Below are 19,488 nucleotides of genomic sequence, written 5' to 3' on the forward strand. Positions count from 1 at the left end.
AATAGCAAAGAAAAAAAATACTATAGTTTTCTTAATTTTACAAAATAAAAGTACTTTTGGATTTAACATTACTCATATCTTTTCATGTAAAACAACAATCTCTTTATATGTTTTCTAAAATCATCAGGGTTAGATGCCTGAGACTAAAAGTGCACTCAGTGTTTACAATTTTGGAATTTCCAGGAGTGATTTGTTCAAGACAAACATGAGCAAAAACTTCTAAGAATGTTTTTTTTTGCATCTGTTTATATCATTTGTGGCGAAAACTGCATGTCAACGCAAATTGTACAAATGAGCTAAATTACTCCTAAAGGGCTACATAGCAATACCATGTATATTCCCTAGCTTTCCGATCAAGTTAGGATCATTTGAAAGAGATGAATAGGGACTCTTTTTTTCATTCATTAAATAGCAAAGCAAGCTTATATTGATAACTAGCTTACATTAGAATTTTAAATATTTTTTATTAAGGCTTTTCCTGCTTTTATTACTCCCTGTTTTGTATTCGTACTTCACTAACAGAATATCTAGGGACTACGTATGACAACAGATTCAACAAGAAACTTTGCCTGTTGAAAAAATGAATACAAAAATGAATACTTTAAGAATAATATTTTTCAAATATAATAACGGTGTTGTTTCATATTCATTCATTTATGACAGCTCAATTCAAGCACTAAACTCTCGCTAACATCCCTTAATATTTACAAGGATACTGTATAAAGTATGCCATGCTGACATTTTAAAAATAGGAATGTGTGGATAGGACCACAGAATTCAGCCTCGCTTGGTTGAAAAATATTTTTTTGATCAGAGGACTTTGTTTTTTTGAAAAATATTCCTTAAAAGGACAAAACAAGGCAAAGAAACAACCTGGCTGGATTATCTTTGTGTGTATTTCTCCTTTTCTAAAGGAGATAAATTCACATGTCTATGAGACACATGATTCAAATAATTTGGCATGTATTGTATCTGCAGTTCAACCGATACTAAAGTCCAACTACTGAACTTATGTTATTATACATCTTTTTGCTGCTTTAAATGTCATGTCTAAAGCTCTGGATGCAAAAACCTATCCTTCATTCAGAATAAAACATCTTCATTTTGTATTAGGAGCTGCACAACTTGTTTTTGATGTCGCATGTCATTTAAGGAAATTAGGGCGTTTTCCTCTGGAGGTCTCATCAATGTCGGTCCGAAGACAATACCAAGGTTTTCTGCCCCCATAAGATTGTCCTTCTCGTTCTGTGTAACACTGAAATAAAATAAAACATCGCAATCAATATTACATAATACCGATCCATTTATGTCTAGCCAAATATATATTTTTATTAAGGGTAGATTGGGGGAAGGATTAGAATCACTGTCCATGTTTTAACTTCTATCTGCAGCTAGCTTAGGCTTGCTGGTTATTATCGAATTCAATTGATAAATAGCATATTACAAATCATTTTTTTCTCACTTTTTAAGGTGGATCATTAGGTATCTCAGCGTCTCAAAATGTGCAGGTGGGAGGAGCATCAATGATTCATGTACAGCTTCTAATCTCTCATCTGGATTGGATATTTCTAAAAAAAAAGAAAAAAGAACATGACATTAGATTGATTCAATGCTCATGGTGGTCTCATAGTTCAGCCATTTGGTGTTCAGGCAATACAAAGCACCTAGTAATCCAAAGGAAGTTACACACATTATGCCATTGATAAGATCTCACATCAGAGTCATGTATACTGTACAAAACAGCTGCCACTGAGTGGTCATGGATATGTTGCAACTATTTTATATAACAATTCCTCTTTAATATTGGGATTTGTTGGGGAAAATATGAAGCCCACTACTTTATATTAGGGGTCATTCCTCTCGTAACTGCTATTTCTGCTTCTGATAGAAGCTTGATGATTAAGACCCCATTCACATGGGACCTATCGCATAAGTCTCATGAATTACAGTTTGCATCGAGGTGTGATCATCTATAGGAAACTGCAGCGATTACATAGGAACAGCCTGCAAGCAGCTGCCACCACGGTCACATCACTGTATTGTACAGTACATCCCGTCTGCAGGAGATCACGAGTTGAATTTGTGACACTCGTGCGATAGGTCCTATTCACACTTGCAAATGGAGCCGAAGATGTGTGTCTGGGCAAAATAAAAACCACTTATGCAATACAAGCACATTTCCGCAGGCATCTCTTTAAAAATGCTACAAGCACAGGAAAACACCTGTTGAGGCTACTGGAAATCCAGTATGTTACTAACTGCCTATGTTGATAAAGGGGGATGGTTCTGTAGTCCAGGAGAAGAGAACTGAAGCCCAACTTGTCAGCTGATAACTTCATGTGCACTCTACCTCTGCTGATTGTTATCAGTTACATTCTTCTCAACTATCTCTGAGGACTACAAACCCACAGCACTTTATGTTCTGGAGAAAAGGAGAGGGGGGGGGGTGTCTGTAGTCCTGTCCTGTTTTTGTTATCCTGTTACAGTAGGTTTAGTGAGCATTGTCACTCTAGGCCAGAAGGTGTGTGTTACTGGCAAGGAATAAAGGGGAAATAAAAAGGACAATTAATGCAGCCACCACATCTAAGGACTGGTAAGCTAAAATATATACATTTTTGTTTTTAGGTTTAGATACACTTCTGTTTTCAGGCAGTAGGAGTCAAGATTAGGGCCGGATCTACTCTCTCTGCTGCTGCAATGCTTGGCTCCTCAATGCGCCCCCTCCCCACCATAGCCCCCCCCACTTAATGGAGAATGACAAACAGATGGCGGGGGCGGCAGGGTTAGTTTACATTTTTTTTCTTTATTTTTTTTACTTTTTGTTTTTACATTTTCAAATATTTATTTATCTTATTATTTTTAACTTTTTGACTTGCAGGGCTAAATGTAGAAAAAACTACCCACCCGGTGCCCGGAACTGAATGTCCCGAGTATGGGCAATAGGAATTTCACACCCCTGCTGCCCCTCTACTCTCTGCTGCACTGAGGTCAGGCCTTGGTGGCCTTGTGGGAAATCCGGCCCTGGTGACAATATTGTCCCACTCTCCATGATGTATTTTCAGTGTTAATAAAAGTTATGGCCAACCAGGCATCCTCTGTAGCTAAAATATGACACTTTAAAGCTGAACTCCAGGCCAAATATATTGGTAAGCAGTGAATGTTTTTTATGCCAATATAATGCATAAATGTAAAACAAAGAATTGTTTGAATTTGTCTGACTTTTTTGAATGGTCTGTTTTTCTAAAATGGTAATACAAATAAAACTGCATTAATAAGCCCCAGACACTTTCTAAAATAAAGAGAAATGTTTTTATGGTCAATATAAAATGATTAAATGATGCACCGAATGCCTGCAGGACTTGTTAAGACATATGCTAGAAATAATGAAGTAAGTTTGGACTGTGACTAAAGATTATGGTGTGCACTTTATAAATAATGGCAAAATAAAGCGTAAGGAGTCATAATGCCCTTAACGGAAGATATAATAAAACTGTCATGCAGAAAAATAATAACTGCACTCTTATCTGTTCATTGAACTTTGAAAAGGATAATTACATGGCAAGGTCACAGCGAGCTTTGATGAGTAAAAGTGCCATAATGTTTTCTCTAGAAATTCTGTGCAATTACAGCTTACAAATGTAAACGGACAACATGCACATTGATTTGGGTGGTAAACAAGATAACTATTTATGTATTCACCCACAGATCACATGAGCTATGTTAAACAAATTAAGACCTCCTTGATTATATTACACACATTACAACATGGCTCCTCCACAGCCACCCACAACTACATGGCTAAATGTACAACTGATCTTGGTTCCTTGGAACCGGACATGTGGTCCCAGATATAAGAACACTGTCAAGGATTTGTCTCAGAACTTGGGTACTTTAGAAACCAATTACAAGGTGCTAATTCCTTGGTATTATGTCCCCACAAAAATGACACGCATGATACCTGGGTGCTCTCACAATATCGTTAGGGTTTTCCTGAGCTGGGTACATTTGCAAACATAGTGGTTGTGCCCGGTAGCCCAAACCTTATGGAGGAAAGTCTAGGCAATGCTCCGTACTCTGTTATGAGTGTCTTTATTTATGAACTCAAGGGTGGCACATTTTGGCTTCAAACCAAAAGGCCTTCCTATTCGCCAATTTATCTTGATGATACACATTCTAACAAATAGACTTTTGCAAAATCATGGCTTTCTGACTCCCTACCTTCAGCCAAAGTTAAATATATATTCCATTGGCCATTTCCAATGAGAAGCTGTCGGCTAAGCTATTTGATACTATGTTCACAATCAAAAAGGTATAGGATCCCTGGATTGCATGATTGACATGTGCACACAGACATACAAATATATAGGTTGAACTGGAAGGACATGTGTCTTTATTCAACCTTATGAACTATGTAACTATTTATTACATAGTTTGTTGGATATTTAAGGGCCACGAGCGCCACTAGCTGTTTGTCATAAGATCTGGCTCACAACCCTGCGGTGCCTACACCACCACCTCTTCTTCCCCCATCTCTCCCTATACCTCCCTGCATTCCCTACCCCCACCTTTTCTTCTGCAATTTACCATTGCATGCTGGGTGTTGCCTTATAAGCCCTGGTCGCTGTAGGAGATGATGTACATGCATGTGCTCTAACAATTGCTTATCTATGAGGACTTTGTACACCTGATTTTATCACTGTGACCCTATTTCTCGAATGCTATATTTGACATTTGATACTTGAAAACTTAATAAAAATATCGAGCAAGCAAAAACTTAAGATCGTGTATCACAATGCAATGTTCTTCTATCTCTCCCTCAGTGTCTCATCAAAGCATCAATTGAGGGTAACTACACACTCCTTCTGGCGAGATCCCAGGGAATGCAGAGTAGCCCAGATTTCACAAGAAGACATTTATATACTGTGTTTATTGTTGTGCGCGATTTGGACTAATACGCATTCCTCAATATGTCATCGGAAGGATAGTGACATCACCTCCTGCAGTATGGAAGCCAAAAAGTATATTTATCAAAGTTTTTCTCCTACACGTTTTTTGTTTTGTTTACCTAATTAATGATGGGGGAAGAGAGCCTAGTTTTTATGCGGAACTTGCAGTTTAGATACAGAGGGGAGATGTATTATAACCTCTGTTAAGGTTTTGATTGTTGTCTGATGTGAAATACGAACTGTCATCAGAGCAGGCGGTTAAATTAATATTTTGCAATGGGGACACCTGTTGTGGTATCTTAAGAGGGGATTCCACCTCATTTAGAGATCTTGGGGGTGATTTACTAACCTAAACACACGCATGCACCAGGTGGGTGTGATTTTCACACAGCAACACGTATTTATCAACCAAAAAGTCTCTACAAGCATATTTCCACTAATGCCATATATGGAAAAATCATGCACATGATGCATATATAATGCTGCTTCACAGTTTAGACAAAAATGGTTAGCTCATGCATTTACATTCCTGCATTCATCAACGCAAGCAACACAATGTAGAGCTAATTTACACAACATCACCTTGCAATTCATGCTTGGCTTTGCACAACACACCTGCTGGGTGTGTACACACTACAAAGGTGTTTAGATTCCACCCATTGATCATGCTGGGAGGGAACACACTACAGAGGTGTATACATGTTCGCGGTGTGTTTATAAGGTTATTAAATTAACCCCGTTGTCTCACTTCCTGTTGTGTCTCTGAGACAGGAAAGGACCGTAAAATACCAAATAGGACACACACAAAAAAAACATCCCTTTTTTTTTTGGCATTGGACATATTTAATTGCTTGGTATTGCAATTAGATGATTCAAGTTATTTATGATTGGCTGGACAGCAACATAAGTTTATAAATGAGTGCATAGAGAAACTAGTTGCAGTAGATGCCTACATGATCCTAATTGAAGCTGCTGTTCAGTCATACCAAAATATATATTTTTTAAAGTAACCACTCACCCTTTTAGTTAGAATTGAACAGGAAATGCTGCCCGACAACTGTTATAGTGGCAGCATTTGTGTTGAAAAGACTGGTCACCCAAGCCTCTTAGATGTGCACTGGGTGTCCAGTCTGTTCAACACCTTCCAGTTCTGCAGCATAAAAACATAATATGTAAGTAGCATATGATGGAGCTAGATCAGTGTCCACAGTGAGTGCATGGTCTGTGTACAATCAGCTTTAGATGCCTTTGCTACAGAACGCAATCTATCAGTGAACTTCTGTACCTTTATCAAAAGTTTAGCTGAACTCATCCTCTATTCCACATGGAACCAGTAGTGATTACAGAGCAGATCAAAGAGCATAAAGCTTACCTGCCTAGATAATTCACTATGCTATCAGCTTTTTCAAACTACTAAGTTCCGTACTTTAGCACAGTCATACACATCACACTGAGCACAATAAAAAAAAGTCCAAGAGATGATAAACTTACTTGCTGCTTCAATAAATTTTGAATATGCATCATAAGTGATTACTGGAATAGGTAAGTCCCGGAAATAGAGTTTCAGAGCACCTGTAATGATGTTAATATCTGGATAGGTAGTATTGGAAATGTCCGCCTTGTCGCCATCTGCAAAACAAAGATATCTTATTGCGATACTGCCCATTATAAGCAACAAAAGAGTTTCACTCCAAATGAATACGAATCAAACACATCCTATTCTTTATTCTGTGATTTATTGGGTGGACACACTATAGTAGGACATCCCTGCATGGCCCATCATCACTAGGTATTATTTTAATAAAGGTTTAATTTTAACAACTTAAAGGTAATATGAGGTTTTAGTTGTTGAGTTTGCAAACATTTTTATTGCTGAAACCTACTAATTTCAGATGGTTTTAGCTGAGAGTATTTGTTATTGTTTCCAGTGCAGTCTGCCTATAGAAAAAAAAAGCTGGGAAATACATTGGTGGCAGTGTTGATACAGCAGTAACACAGAAATATGTAGAGTGCCATAAAGAGAAATAGCAGCATACCTCACCACCAAGAACAGAAGTGAAAATCAGTGTGAGGAAATCATTTTCTAAAAATATACATGCCTTAAGTCAATGGAATGTCAACTGGAGAAACAGAACAGGACAGGGTTTCCCTTGTTATAGTTTTCAGTTCACTACCTACAAACTATCATAATTTTTCTAGACTGCCCAAGATTTCAGGCCAACATGACACACTGCGGTTTGTTTATAAAAATGGGAAAGAAACATGGTGGCTACTCCTCACTTGACGACCTACCTATTAAAGACCACTTTCGGACTTACAACCAGCTTTTCAGTATTTCTACATTGTACGATAACTTGGGTCAAGCTTATCTTGCATCACCCTTACTCAGTTTTGTTCCCGCAGTTGGTCAGTATTCACTACTGTACATTAGTATTTGCAAACCTAATAATGTACTGTATATTAGGGACGATTTCCTCTATTCCTCCCTTAGTGACCAATTCGCTTAGCAAACTAGTCGTAGGAACGGAACTTGGCCGTCAAGCGAGGAGTGTCTGTAGTCTGTTTCAAGCAGTCTTTTTCTTAATGCAGGTTATAATGTGAAACTAGACACTTTATTGATACACAAGTGTTTCTCTTAGATAAAAGAAATCTGCCCCTTTAAGTTTTCTAAACGCCAAACAAAATAATTGGTAGGTTCTGCCAAGTATATTCCTTTATGAATCATCTCCAAGGGGCAGGCAAAATCAATCAGCTGCTAATGATGTCCAGAATACAACCTCATGTTATTACATTCAGAGACTGCACTCAATTTCCTTTTCAAACTCTGTTTTATTTAATGCCATGTAGCCAGATTAACTACACTTCTTGCATTGCTTTTCCTGCACTTCAGCTTCTTGCCACATATCTCGGTGCTGTGCCCTCTCATGCTTGGGGTTGTGTGAGCAAGACTGCAGCAGGCTCATGAAGAGACGGAGGTAGGAATAGAGGGGCAATGCAGATTAAGCTGGAAATAAATATTCTAATATCAACCTGATCCCATGGTCCTGCACAAAATTCAGGTAAGTAAGGGGCTGTTTAGGGGTATCCCTGGGGGAAACGTTTGGCTCTGAAATCAGAAGCTCTATTATCACACATGAGGAGTTTCTATCAACCTGCAAAATCTACATGTATGTAGCCAAACCACATGTGTCCATTTACTAATTTGTGCAGGAAACAGCAGTTGGTTCCTGTCTGTTGCTCTCTTGGAGCTATATGCTCATCTACAGCCAGTAAAACACTTTGAAGCACTTCAGAAAAGAAGTGTGCCTAGTAAGGCTAATATGTGCCCAGTGAGTGTCCGAACAGTATAGTCCTGGCAGTGGTAGCCTGGTAGGTGGAATTGGCTCCCACTGCTGTAGCAAGAGCTCTGTATTATGTCTCAACAGCGACAGTAATGATGTTTCTCATTATTTGCTATGCTTTCATCTGCACTCCCCAATAAACAATTAAAATCATTTTAGGAACAAAAAAAACAGCAGCTGCACCCATCAGGACATTAAACTGCTCCTTTGTTCTGTGAAAGTCACTTCTCAATGAATTGTCAACAGGGGATCAGTGAAAACCATTCACACAAATGGGCCGGACTGTCTGATCCAAAACATGCTGCACCTGTTTCTCATGCCCTGACCATGTGACTGCCCAGCCCCTGGATCACTTCATAACCTATTCACTGGCAAAGAAGCACAAATATAATAGCTATTAAATACATGGAAGCTGACTGTGGCTGAGCAGATTACAACCAAAATTAAATACATGGAAGCTGACTGTGGCTGAGCAGATTACAACCAAAAACGTATGCTGTAAGGAAATCTTAGCAAAGATGCCCCTTTGTGCAGTAAGGAACATGACTGATAGATGACATGAAACTGAGGCAGAGGCTTTACCATGCCTATTGGCTTTATGTATGTATATCATTATTGTGCATTTATCATAATTGCAGTGGGCTGATCATTACTTGCTTGTGAACTGAATCTGAATATTAAATATCTATACTACTCACTGACCTGCCCTTTAAGCATGGTGCCCTGCACTTATAGCATGGTGCCAAGTCATCACTTCAGCGTCATGATCTGTATTATCCAGGGCCATCTACAACTAGGAGAAGACCTAAGAGAACCCAGCACATTACATGACTGGCCAGAAGACATTAGAAAAGGGCAAATTAAAGTAGAACTGAAGCAAAAACATTTTTAGTTTTGGATAGAGTAGGGGGGGGGGGCCTGGTTATAACCCCTGTCAGCTTTTTTGGCATCGGTTTCCTGTTGGGAAGCTTTCCCTTCACGAAGAGCGTGAAATCCCTGGGGGTCAGCAGGGCACCAGAACTAGTGTCCCCATTTGAAGATTTCCCATCTATCCCATCTATTCCTGTTCTGATGACAACCCAAAATTTTGGATTTTCTTTCACTTTTACTGCTAATGGTCACCTTGACACAAAGAGAGAGTGGATCTCCCTAATGAAGTCACAGACAGCAATTGAAACCTGACAGGTGTTCCTTACCACTCTATCCAAAACTAAAGAAAAAGCTTGGCTCGAGTTGCACTTTAAAGAAAAACATAACATACAGCAAATAACAAAATGAACAGTCCTACGGGCACTGGGGACAGTATTTATAAGAGTCTCCTCCCTACCATTTACCATAGACTGGTATTCACTCAAAGCAAATGGTACATTTTAGGGATATTCAGATACCAAGTACCATACTTGGTACCAATACAAATACAGATACTTTTCCAGCTCCAAGACTAGACTAGAAAAAAATTCAACAGTTAGGAGGCAGCTGTCATTTTTTCATTTTTACGGAGCATACAGGGCAATTTTTGTTTATTGTCCTGTGACAGTTTTTCTAAAACAATACGGAGTAATGATTTCAGGACAATGGTGGAGCACCAGAGCTAGTTCTCGTGCCAAGTATCGGCACTATTATGCGAGCTGGTATCTGAACATCTCTAGTAAATTTGCATGTGCCATTACTAAGTTTCGCATACATTCGTATGTGAAAACAAATCACATAGAAATGATAACTCATGGGAGCATTAAGAAGCAAACTCATGCAAAATAAAATAAAGAAATGAGTGGAAGTCTTTAATTTAATAAACTTTCCTGAATGAAGCCCGCTATTTCATTCCAGAGTCCCTGTTTTTCCTAAATATTTCATTTATAGTTTGCTTCATTTAAATATTTTATTCAGTGTGTCTATGAGAGTATGAAATATTCTTGTCTTCTCCACATCAAGTGAAGTACATTTTGTGATGTCATATGCGTAGTAGAACATTTTTTGTTTTTGTTTTCCCCTCCTCTAGGTTAATAATGACAGTAACATAATGAGAATTTTCTTTTCTAAAAGGAAGGACTCCTTGGGAAACCTAAAACCGTTTTCCAAACAAGCGTCAACATAAATATTTTATAGAGTCACCTTATTGGTACCAAGGGGATTGATTACAAATATCAAAATGCATTTGTAAAGATTTCCACTCCATTGAACAAAACGGTTTGCCCTTTGTAAAGTTGAAACTGAATCCAAATTCTCTTTACCAAGAATACCATTCACTTCCTCCATAGAGGATAAATATTATCATTTAATATGTAGGTTTTTTTGAGTAAACTGAAAACTTGTAAAAATGACATTAAAGCAGTTAAACAACATTATCCATTGTACAAAACAAGATTCACAGCATTTAACTGGCTCATCATTTATTTTACTGGGTTTAAATGGGACCTTTAAATTGCAGTAGAAGCACAATTTTACTTTTGTGGGTTGTCTCACAGAATAGAAAATATTGTTTAAAGTGACTCTGTCAGGGGGCTAAGAAAAGACAAAAAGCAAGCACTGTCAAGAAGCAGCTTTTTGCTGACCTGTATGGCAGCCCGTTTGCTGAAACTTTGCACTATTACAGATCCCTGTGAACCACTGGTACTACCTCTGGTGTTCCTAATAGCATGTTTCTGCTGGCTGCTGTGGTTCCTCCTGCCATGCCCTAGTCAGCAAGACACTGTAGTGATGTAGGGGTCAGTGGAAAGAACAATAGTGACCAGTGGGGAACATGCTATTCCATACCCCAGTAAGTACTGGATAGCATCGGTGCACAGCGCTCCGTAAGTGAGCGTAGTTTCAGCAAACTGGCTATTGGGAAGCAATTATAAACCTGCTTCTCAACAGAATTGCTTTTTACATTTTTAACCCCCTAACATGGTCATTTTACTGTAGTCATGAGAGAAATACATGGGTTAACATTGCTGGCTTTGCTCTGAAGATGCCAGTTGCCTGACTGTGCCTAGCTTCAATGCTGCTGAGTTACAGGCCCAGTGCAAGGCCGTAGCCGGAAGTTCGAGCTCTATTGTGCATGCGCGAGTTCCAGCCTTCCGGGTTGCCAGAAAACGTATGCTACTGCGCACGTGCTCACAGCGGAAAGTGGCACACAAGAAGTGACACGATGGTCTCTAATCTAATGCTCTATTTAACCCCTTCGTGACTGACGATGTACAGTGTACGTCGCCAGTATCGGGGCTGTTTAAACAGACTCCCGGCGGCTATTTCCGCCGGGACTCTGTTTAAACTTGTAAAGCCGACTGTCGGCTTTACAACAGCAGCCAGGATGGATCCCGACAATATTGTTGGGATTTACCCCGCTATCTGATTGACAGCCGGCTCTATAGAGGCAGAGCCAGGTATGCCCGTCCCCTCCCCCATCTGTCCCTCCAGTCAGCGATGGAGGAACAGAGAGGGGAGGGGGGAATCCCTGTGGAGAGCGGTGACTGACAGTCACTACATTCTGCAGGGAGAAGGTTGTGACTTGAGTGAACATCCGTTTGTGATCGCTCAGTTCTTGATCAATAGAGGCGACGTGTGACACTGCAGCTGTCACACGTCGACTCTAACTACTGGGATGAGTGTATTTCACTCATCCCATATTTCTCCTTTAAGCATGCAGCCCAAAAAATTGCAGAACAAACTGAATTCCTTATTTTTATATTTGTTCAGGGTGACGGACTCAGAAAGCATTTGAAACAAAATAGATATTTTACTAAAAATACATTACAACAACCTTGACCAGTAAGCATGGCCAAAGAAACTTAATCAAACTGCATGTGTAATACACCCTGTCCTTCTGCCCTGCTGCCCTCTGCTGGCAAATCCTGGCTGTCAAAATGACAGCTAGTAGTTACTGTGTAAATACAACAATTGTAATAGTTGTTGCTGTAAAATTGACTTTCTGACACAGTGTTAATGAAAATGTGTTAAATAAATAAAAACTATACAAAAGTGTTAACAAACACTGTTCAGATGTACGATAGAGAGATAACAAGTAACATTGTTACTTTTGTTTCTACTTTATTTCATTCATCTGCAGATCAAACAAGCTTTGATCTACAAATGATGCCAATTAAAGCAACGCGATGAGAAGATACAAAGTCACCCGCACTCTAAAGAAATATGTTCATATATTTATTGTTAAGACTTTGTCACACAGTCATAAAAATGTATCCTGTCATCTGGATTTGGCATGGCACCAACCATGGCTATCACTTTGAGCACCCACCAATTATTTAAAGGTCAAGTACTATAAAAGGGAGTGCAGCTTTTATTTTGGGCTTTATAAAGTTAAAGCAATCTGACAAGTAAAAAAAACAAAACTATTTCTTTTTAACCCTTAATTTACCCTAAGCAGGCCTAAACAACTCCTTCATCCACTTCTCCCCTTAACTATTATTTCCCTGCTGATTTTTAAAAAATGTCTACTTTTATAACTAATAATATATTTGTTTCCTTATTCTTAAGGGTCCATTCACACTAGCCACTGTGCAAATCAATAGCTGGTGTGCTTTTCCCAGCACGGTGCTGATTCTCTGATCCTTGCACATCACATTGTTTCCTTTAAATGAATTTAATTTTTAATGTTTCATTTTAAGTGATGTTAAATCACTGCTCCTTTAAAAATTGTATTTTTTAAAAGTGTTTTTTTATTGATACATGTCCCCCAGGGCAGTACCCAGATCCCCATACACTTTTTATGGCCAATAAATTGCATATAAGGCTTCAAAATGGGGACATTTAAATTTCTGAGTTCTACCCCCATAGACTTGCATTGAGTTCTAAGTTCGAGTTAGAACTTTTTCCATGTTCGAAAGTTCGAGTTAGAACCGAACACGGGGGTGTTCGGCTCATCACTAGTCACAAGTGACATTTCATTAAGTTTTATGGGCAAATTGCCTTGTCTTGTGTTGGGACTGTTCTTCAAAACACGGCCAGTGCAGCCCCAATGTATGTGGTGTGAATAGGCTTAAAGTGTCACATTAAAAATGTTAAACTAGAAAAGAGAAAATATAGAATAAAATGTATACATTTAATGTACAGTAGCAATTATTTTTTTTTAAACAAACACTGATCAAAAGTAGAATTTTCTTTTATTTTTTTATTTTTTGTTACTTTTTTTGTGTATGGATTGTGTATGGAAAAAAAAGATACATTTTCTTAGACAATATGACCAAAGTCTTGTTTGACCTGAAAAAAGTATTACTTTGTTATCTTAAGTAATAAAAAAAGGTAATTGCCTAATAACAGTCAAAACAAATTTTCATAGCAGAAATGTAAACATTTCTCTGGTCCATGGGGTGTACATGTGTGACAGCTGAAGTGGTTAATAAACCCAGAATGGTTCTAGCAAGTAAAATCTTTACTACTGGCCCTGTAGCAACTACACAAGGGCAGCTTGTTATAAGCAGACAGATTCCCCTCATAAAACACAGCTGCATGTAGCTTACTGTTTTTCACTGAAAAATAACACTTAAAAAACTAGCAGAACTGTCATAATATTCAATGAACCCAAACCAAGCTACTGCTACATTAAAGTATATCTCGAGTCAAAACTTTTTGTTTTTTAGTTTTGGATAGAGTGGTGAGAGGTTAGTCAGTTCAGGTTTATATTACTGCTGGTTGTCCATGTTAGAGCGGTTGACACTCTCTTTGTGTCCTGGTTACAACTATCAGTGGGACTGAAAGTGAGGACAAAAACAAAACCCTGAGTTATCACCACAAGAGAAATAGGGAGGAAGCCTTTCAATGGGACACTTGTGATAAAATAACAGTCTAACAAGACATTTCCCTCTTTTGTGTCTACAGGACAAGAAGAGAACTCTACCCAGTGAGAGAGAAATGGCAGAAAGGAGAAATTCTGATAGGGTTTTTAACTATTCCATATTCTACTCAATATTAAAGCAAAATGTTTTGGCTTTAGACACTTTAAAGTGGAATTCCAGCATAAACCTTTACTTTAAGTTTTGGATAGGGTTTCGGAGGGGTAGAATCTTCGTCAGGTTTTTATTGATCTCTGTGCTCTGTTGTAGATTTTGTCTATCCTGGTGACTACCCTGGAAGTGAGAAAATCTTAACAACAGAGATATAGACATGATTATAGACCTAACAGAGGTGCTAACCAGTGGTAGATATTGTCAGCAGCCTGAGCGAGAACAATTTATGGGCCCTCCCCTATTCAATTACATGCACAAGTACAAACATGTAATCTCTGTGCATAGAGGTGCAATATGAACTTTATGATGACATGAACTAACTGTGGTCAGACAATGAACACCCCTTCACTGAAAATACACTTCTCAATATCAGTCAGGATATGGAGTGAAGTGAAGGAGGTTCTCCCCTCCCAACATTACTTGGATATTGCAGATCAGTAGGACATTTAACAGTATGAACTTTCTTCTTTATGTCTTAAATGTTCTCCTGGCTTTGACCTGTCTTTTTTATGAGCAGTGGCCAGGTCGGTGTGACAGTAGGAGAGGGCACTAGCACTCATCAGATTCTTGATGGTTCCCTAAATCCCAGTTGGCCCTTGTGCAGCCATACAGTGTGCACATATTGTGCATCTACCATGGGTCTAATACATCTACTAACCCTTCCCTATCTATCCAAGCACAATAAAAAGTTAAATTATGCTTGAGGACACTCCTGAGTTTAGTGAACTTTACTAAACCACCTGCTGTAAACATTTATTTTTATATGGCAGAAAAATTGTCATCTTTTATTATTATACTGTCAAACCACAATGTTATACTTTCCAGTAGACATGTGCGATTCGTTTTGTTCTGAATCGAAATTCGGACAAAGTTTCGGAAAATTCGTAGATTCGGAGCATCCGAATTTCCGAAATATAACATATCCAAAATCATGCGAAAGCATCTGAATCTGAAATTTCAAATCCGAAATTTTGGATTTGGAACAAATTTCATCCACATCTTGTGCGTGTACTGTTAACATTTAAACGGATAAAAACAAATTAAGAAAAGGATTTCAATGTCCCTTTAATAGTAAAGACTTGACAGCAGCTCCTGAGGCTGTCCTTCTGTGCTGCCTCTGTGTGTTGCCACCTGCAGCGTCCTAACATTGGTTAATAGAGGAACACATGCACAGTGGTGGAACGACTGAGCTATGTAGTCCCAAGAACAGTCATCATGTGACTTTGCGTTACTTGTTGAGTACACACTCCATGACCAGAAGTGCGGAGGGAAGTCTGTCACATGTATGTGTTAGAATGTGTGACTGAAAACAAGGAAAGGCTTTATAATTACCTTTTGCTTTATGTAGCACAGCACAGACATAATCTATTCCCTTCCCTGATGTTTACCAATAACTCACCTCGATCAAAGGACATTTTTACATCTTCAATGTGCTCTGTAAAACCGGAAACTCTGTACAGACCTTCTGATGTCAAGCCTATGAAGCAGAGAGGAAACAATTGCAATAAAACAACTTACATTGCTGTATTTTAACAGAAATGTCCTGTGCAAAATTTCTTATTCCCTATCTGAATGACCAAAATTGTAATTTTTCCTTAGATGAAATTTAAGGGAAATGCATTGGAATTTTTGCAGCATATACACGCTCACAATGAATAAATAAATATATATATATTTATAATATATATTACTAGATGTAAGGAGCACCAACCTCATTTATACTACAAAGCATTTTCACTGAATGGTTACATGATGGCAAAATATTCATTGCACTTCTTTACAAAGGATCCACAGTCCCTCTCCTGAGAAGAACACTTCTTTTTACTTAGAATCACTATCACAGGCCTCTATAGTCACTGATTACAAGGGAAGGGGGGTGAGTTATAAAACTAGAACATGGTAAATAGACAGTTTCTGCACTGAGATGAAAAATTGGAGTTTTGCTATTTATTTAATGCACACAAATGTATTATAGAGAATGCATACTTCAGAATATATTGCACACAGCACAGAGACTGTCCTGGAAGAGGATTGGATACTGGTTGTTGTGGAACAGTACAGGCAGTTCTTATTTAAAAAATGATGGTGTATTGCAAGATTAAGATACATGCATTCAAGAGTTCTCTTTTAAAAGAAGCATCCCGGCTACTTTCCACTGATCATGTGGACTGCACAACATACTGCTCGTAACATTATCTCTCACAACTTTTCTTTGTCTGGAAGAACATACGGTATTCATCTTCCTTTAAACAGGGTTTCTCTTCAAAACATAACGTGTAGATTTGTAGAGATAAACTCCTTTATAACAGCATTTGATTACGATCTGCATTTATATTGATGGTAAAGTGGAAAGGTCCACATTAGCAATCTCTTCCACACAGGCATCAGTAGCCCAACAAAAGGCTTATCGGGATCTCTCAGACAATTATAGGTTCAGAAAGGTGTTTCTCTTATACTGCCTGCTCACAACGCTCTGTAATGAAGGTGGCTGTTGCCTCAAAGGCAAAGGTCTATGTTTAATAAGAGAACAGCATGACAGTTATAATTGGGTTTATTTGTGATAATCCTGGCCCATCCATCTCGGGGGGGGGAAAAATAAAGTCCTGGGCCCGCCGGCGGGGGGGGGGGGGGGGGGGGAGAGAGATGAAGATCACGCAGCCTGGGAGAATGGTGTTTAATCCAAACAAGTAATGAACAGGAATAAATGGCCTACCTCTCTGCTCAATCTCCTGGATGCACATGTCCACTACCATGGGCCTTGGGGTATTGTGTGCTTTCACCAGGGTGGTAAGGTCGCAGCTGTATACTTTCTTGATGCGCTTCAGATCTGGCTGGCAGTCACTGGGCACGTATTTAGAACACTGTTTATGTACATTCAATCCGCAGTCTAAAAGGGAACAAATACAAGCAGTGAATACAAAACACATTCAAAAAGTTGCCACGTCAGAGTAACAATAATTATCAAACTTTAGCTAAACCCAGCCTAACTACCATCAACCAGGGGTGCCAATTAGGCTAACCTGTTACTTACCCTGCATGGGCAAAACACAAGTTAATTTTAAAGAAAACCTTTCCAAAAAGACATGGAGGCTGCCATTTTAGACTTTTTATTCTAACAAATGCTAGCTGTCTGCAAGTCATTCTGACCCTCTGGCTTTAATACCTTCAATCACTTACCCAGCACAAGTATGCAGATAAAAACTTCTGACTACTCTGACCTTTCTGATTTTTATATTTTGCATACAGTGGGGTTGGTTTACTAAAGACAAATAAGCTGTTTAATTTGCAAAGGTGCAAAGTGAATGTGGTGAAAATGTACTTTGCAAAGAGTACCCAATCATGTAAAAGGAAAATTTAAAAAAACACAGTATTTTTGCTTGTATGTGATTAGATGATGGAAGTCATCCCAGCTTATTCTTTTATTTGACCCAGGTCTGGTAGATGCATTACTAATTCCCAATAAATCCCATTGAGTCAGGTCAGTGACTCAAAAATATGGAAGCCAGATCGTCAGCAGAACTGGAAATATATGCAGAATCCATATTTCCCTAGCACATGTTTATTCTAAGTATTCTTAGAATTATTAGAAGTTATTAGATTAGCATTATTAGAAGTGTTCTAAGAAAATATTTTTTCATCACTTTGTATGGTGACAATAAACATATTTTTCCTATTTTTTCCAAACTTGTACATATAACACCAACATAAATGTAGAAAACTATGGACCACATACTGATTTTCCCCATTAGAGGTCCCTGTCCACAAGTATTAGTAATAACAGCTATAAAGAATTCTAAATGGACGTGGGTCCGTACATGGGAAATATGTGACAACACAGCAATATGATTCATGATAAGTCAACCATTTCCACATCATGTAGGTTGAAACATAAATAAGACAAGGCTGACCCGACAGCTTGATGCTCATCTGAGCTGGCAACACATCACAGTTAATGATTTTTCAGCAAATAAATTGTGTTCCTTTTCACATTACATGTGGGTCCGCTCTAAACTTGGCCTTAATGTGGGAGCTGTTGAGAAATTTCCGTGCTATTTTTGAAGTCAGATCAGGATTTTATATAGACGCCAAAGATAGAAACAAGAACTGTTTGACTCCAAGTGGAAATTCTCATGAATGTTTCCAAGTATAAATACTTTGTCTGGAAGAATGTATATTTGTTATGTCTAGTGTGCACTGACAGCTAATGACAGTCATATTTCATACATTAATACAGTACTACTGTTATGTGGAACTCCAATAAACACTGATCATTTTTTTCTGCAATTTAAAAATGCCAAAAACACATTAAACAACCTTACACTTTGTATATTGCTATACCCCTGACTATTGTATGAATGTAGGAAGCAAATAAGGTGTATCTTAACCAAAAGAAACCCCCAAAAAACTTGCATCTTGGTGCCAGGAACACATTTCTTGAGGATGGAAACACTCACTCACTGTACTGTATGGTGGAGCAGCCTAGGAGAGATCTGCAGAACCCCTCCCCTATTTCTATCATCCAAACCATAAGGGAAGTATTTTGTAAACCACAGAGACACCTGGTAACAATATAACTGATAAGAGTGCTGCAGAGAGCACCTGATGTTATCAGCAAACAAGATTTCTGGAAAGTTCAACACGTAATTTGTGGACTTATTGAAAATGCTTACAATGAATATTTAGCAGGCCATACGGGTACAAACAAAATAAGTTAATTGTTAGGGTTCATATACACTTTATGGGCTTTGTTTTCTGTATGTCAGAAAATATTTTTTCAGATTTGGATAATTTAAAGGAACCAATCACAAGTAAAGGAGCTGCTATTGCTGACTTTCACCCTGAAGCTTGCCTCGTTATTTGGTGAGTCATTGGGGTTGATTTACTAACCTTATAAACACACCACGAACGTGTATACACCTCTGCAGTGTGTTCCCTCCCAGCATGATCTATGGGTGGAATCTAAACACCTTTGTAATGTGTACACACCCAGCAGGTGTGTTGTGCAAAGCCCTGAATGAATTCCAAGGTGATGTTGGGTAAATTAGCTCTATGTTGTGTTGCTTGCGTTGATGAATGCAAGGAATGTAAATGCATAAGCTAACCATTTTTGTCTAAACTGTGAAGCAGCATTATATATGCATCATGTGCATGATTTTTCCATATATGGCATTAGTGGAAATATGCTTTTAGAGACTTTTTGGTTGATAAATACGTTTTGCTGTGTGAAATCACACACACCTGGTGTGTGTGTTTAGG

At 38.4% G+C, this 19,488-nt stretch overlaps 1 protein-coding gene across 7 annotated transcripts in view; it reads right to left on the reverse strand.

Moving 5' to 3' along the window:
* Positions 1-854: 854 nt before the first annotated feature.
* CHN2 (chimerin 2) overlaps positions 855-19,488 on the reverse strand; it is a 220,339-nt gene continuing 201,705 nt past the window's right edge. For 3 of the 7 annotated variants that reach the window (XM_018576444.1, XM_018576452.1, XM_018576468.1), the window contains 4 exons: positions 15,632-15,709; positions 6,438-6,575; positions 1,463-1,568; positions 855-1,255 (listed from right to left, as the gene is read on the reverse strand). In XM_018576444.1, coding sequence (XP_018431946.1) covers positions 1,084-1,255; positions 1,463-1,568; positions 6,438-6,575; positions 15,632-15,709 — 494 coding nt within the window. In that variant the 3' untranslated portion in view covers positions 855-1,083. The remainder of the gene's footprint in view (positions 1,256-1,462; positions 1,569-6,437; positions 6,576-15,631; positions 15,710-19,488) is intronic. The other 4 variants (XM_018576483.1, XM_018576492.1, XM_018576459.1 and 1 more) reach the window with 2 other exon arrangements.

This window comes from Nanorana parkeri, unplaced genomic scaffold, assembly GCF_000935625.1.
Source record: "Nanorana parkeri isolate BGI_ZX_2015 unplaced genomic scaffold, ASM93562v1 scaffold4, whole genome shotgun sequence".
NCBI classification, from domain to species: domain Eukaryota; kingdom Metazoa; phylum Chordata; class Amphibia; order Anura; family Dicroglossidae; genus Nanorana; species Nanorana parkeri.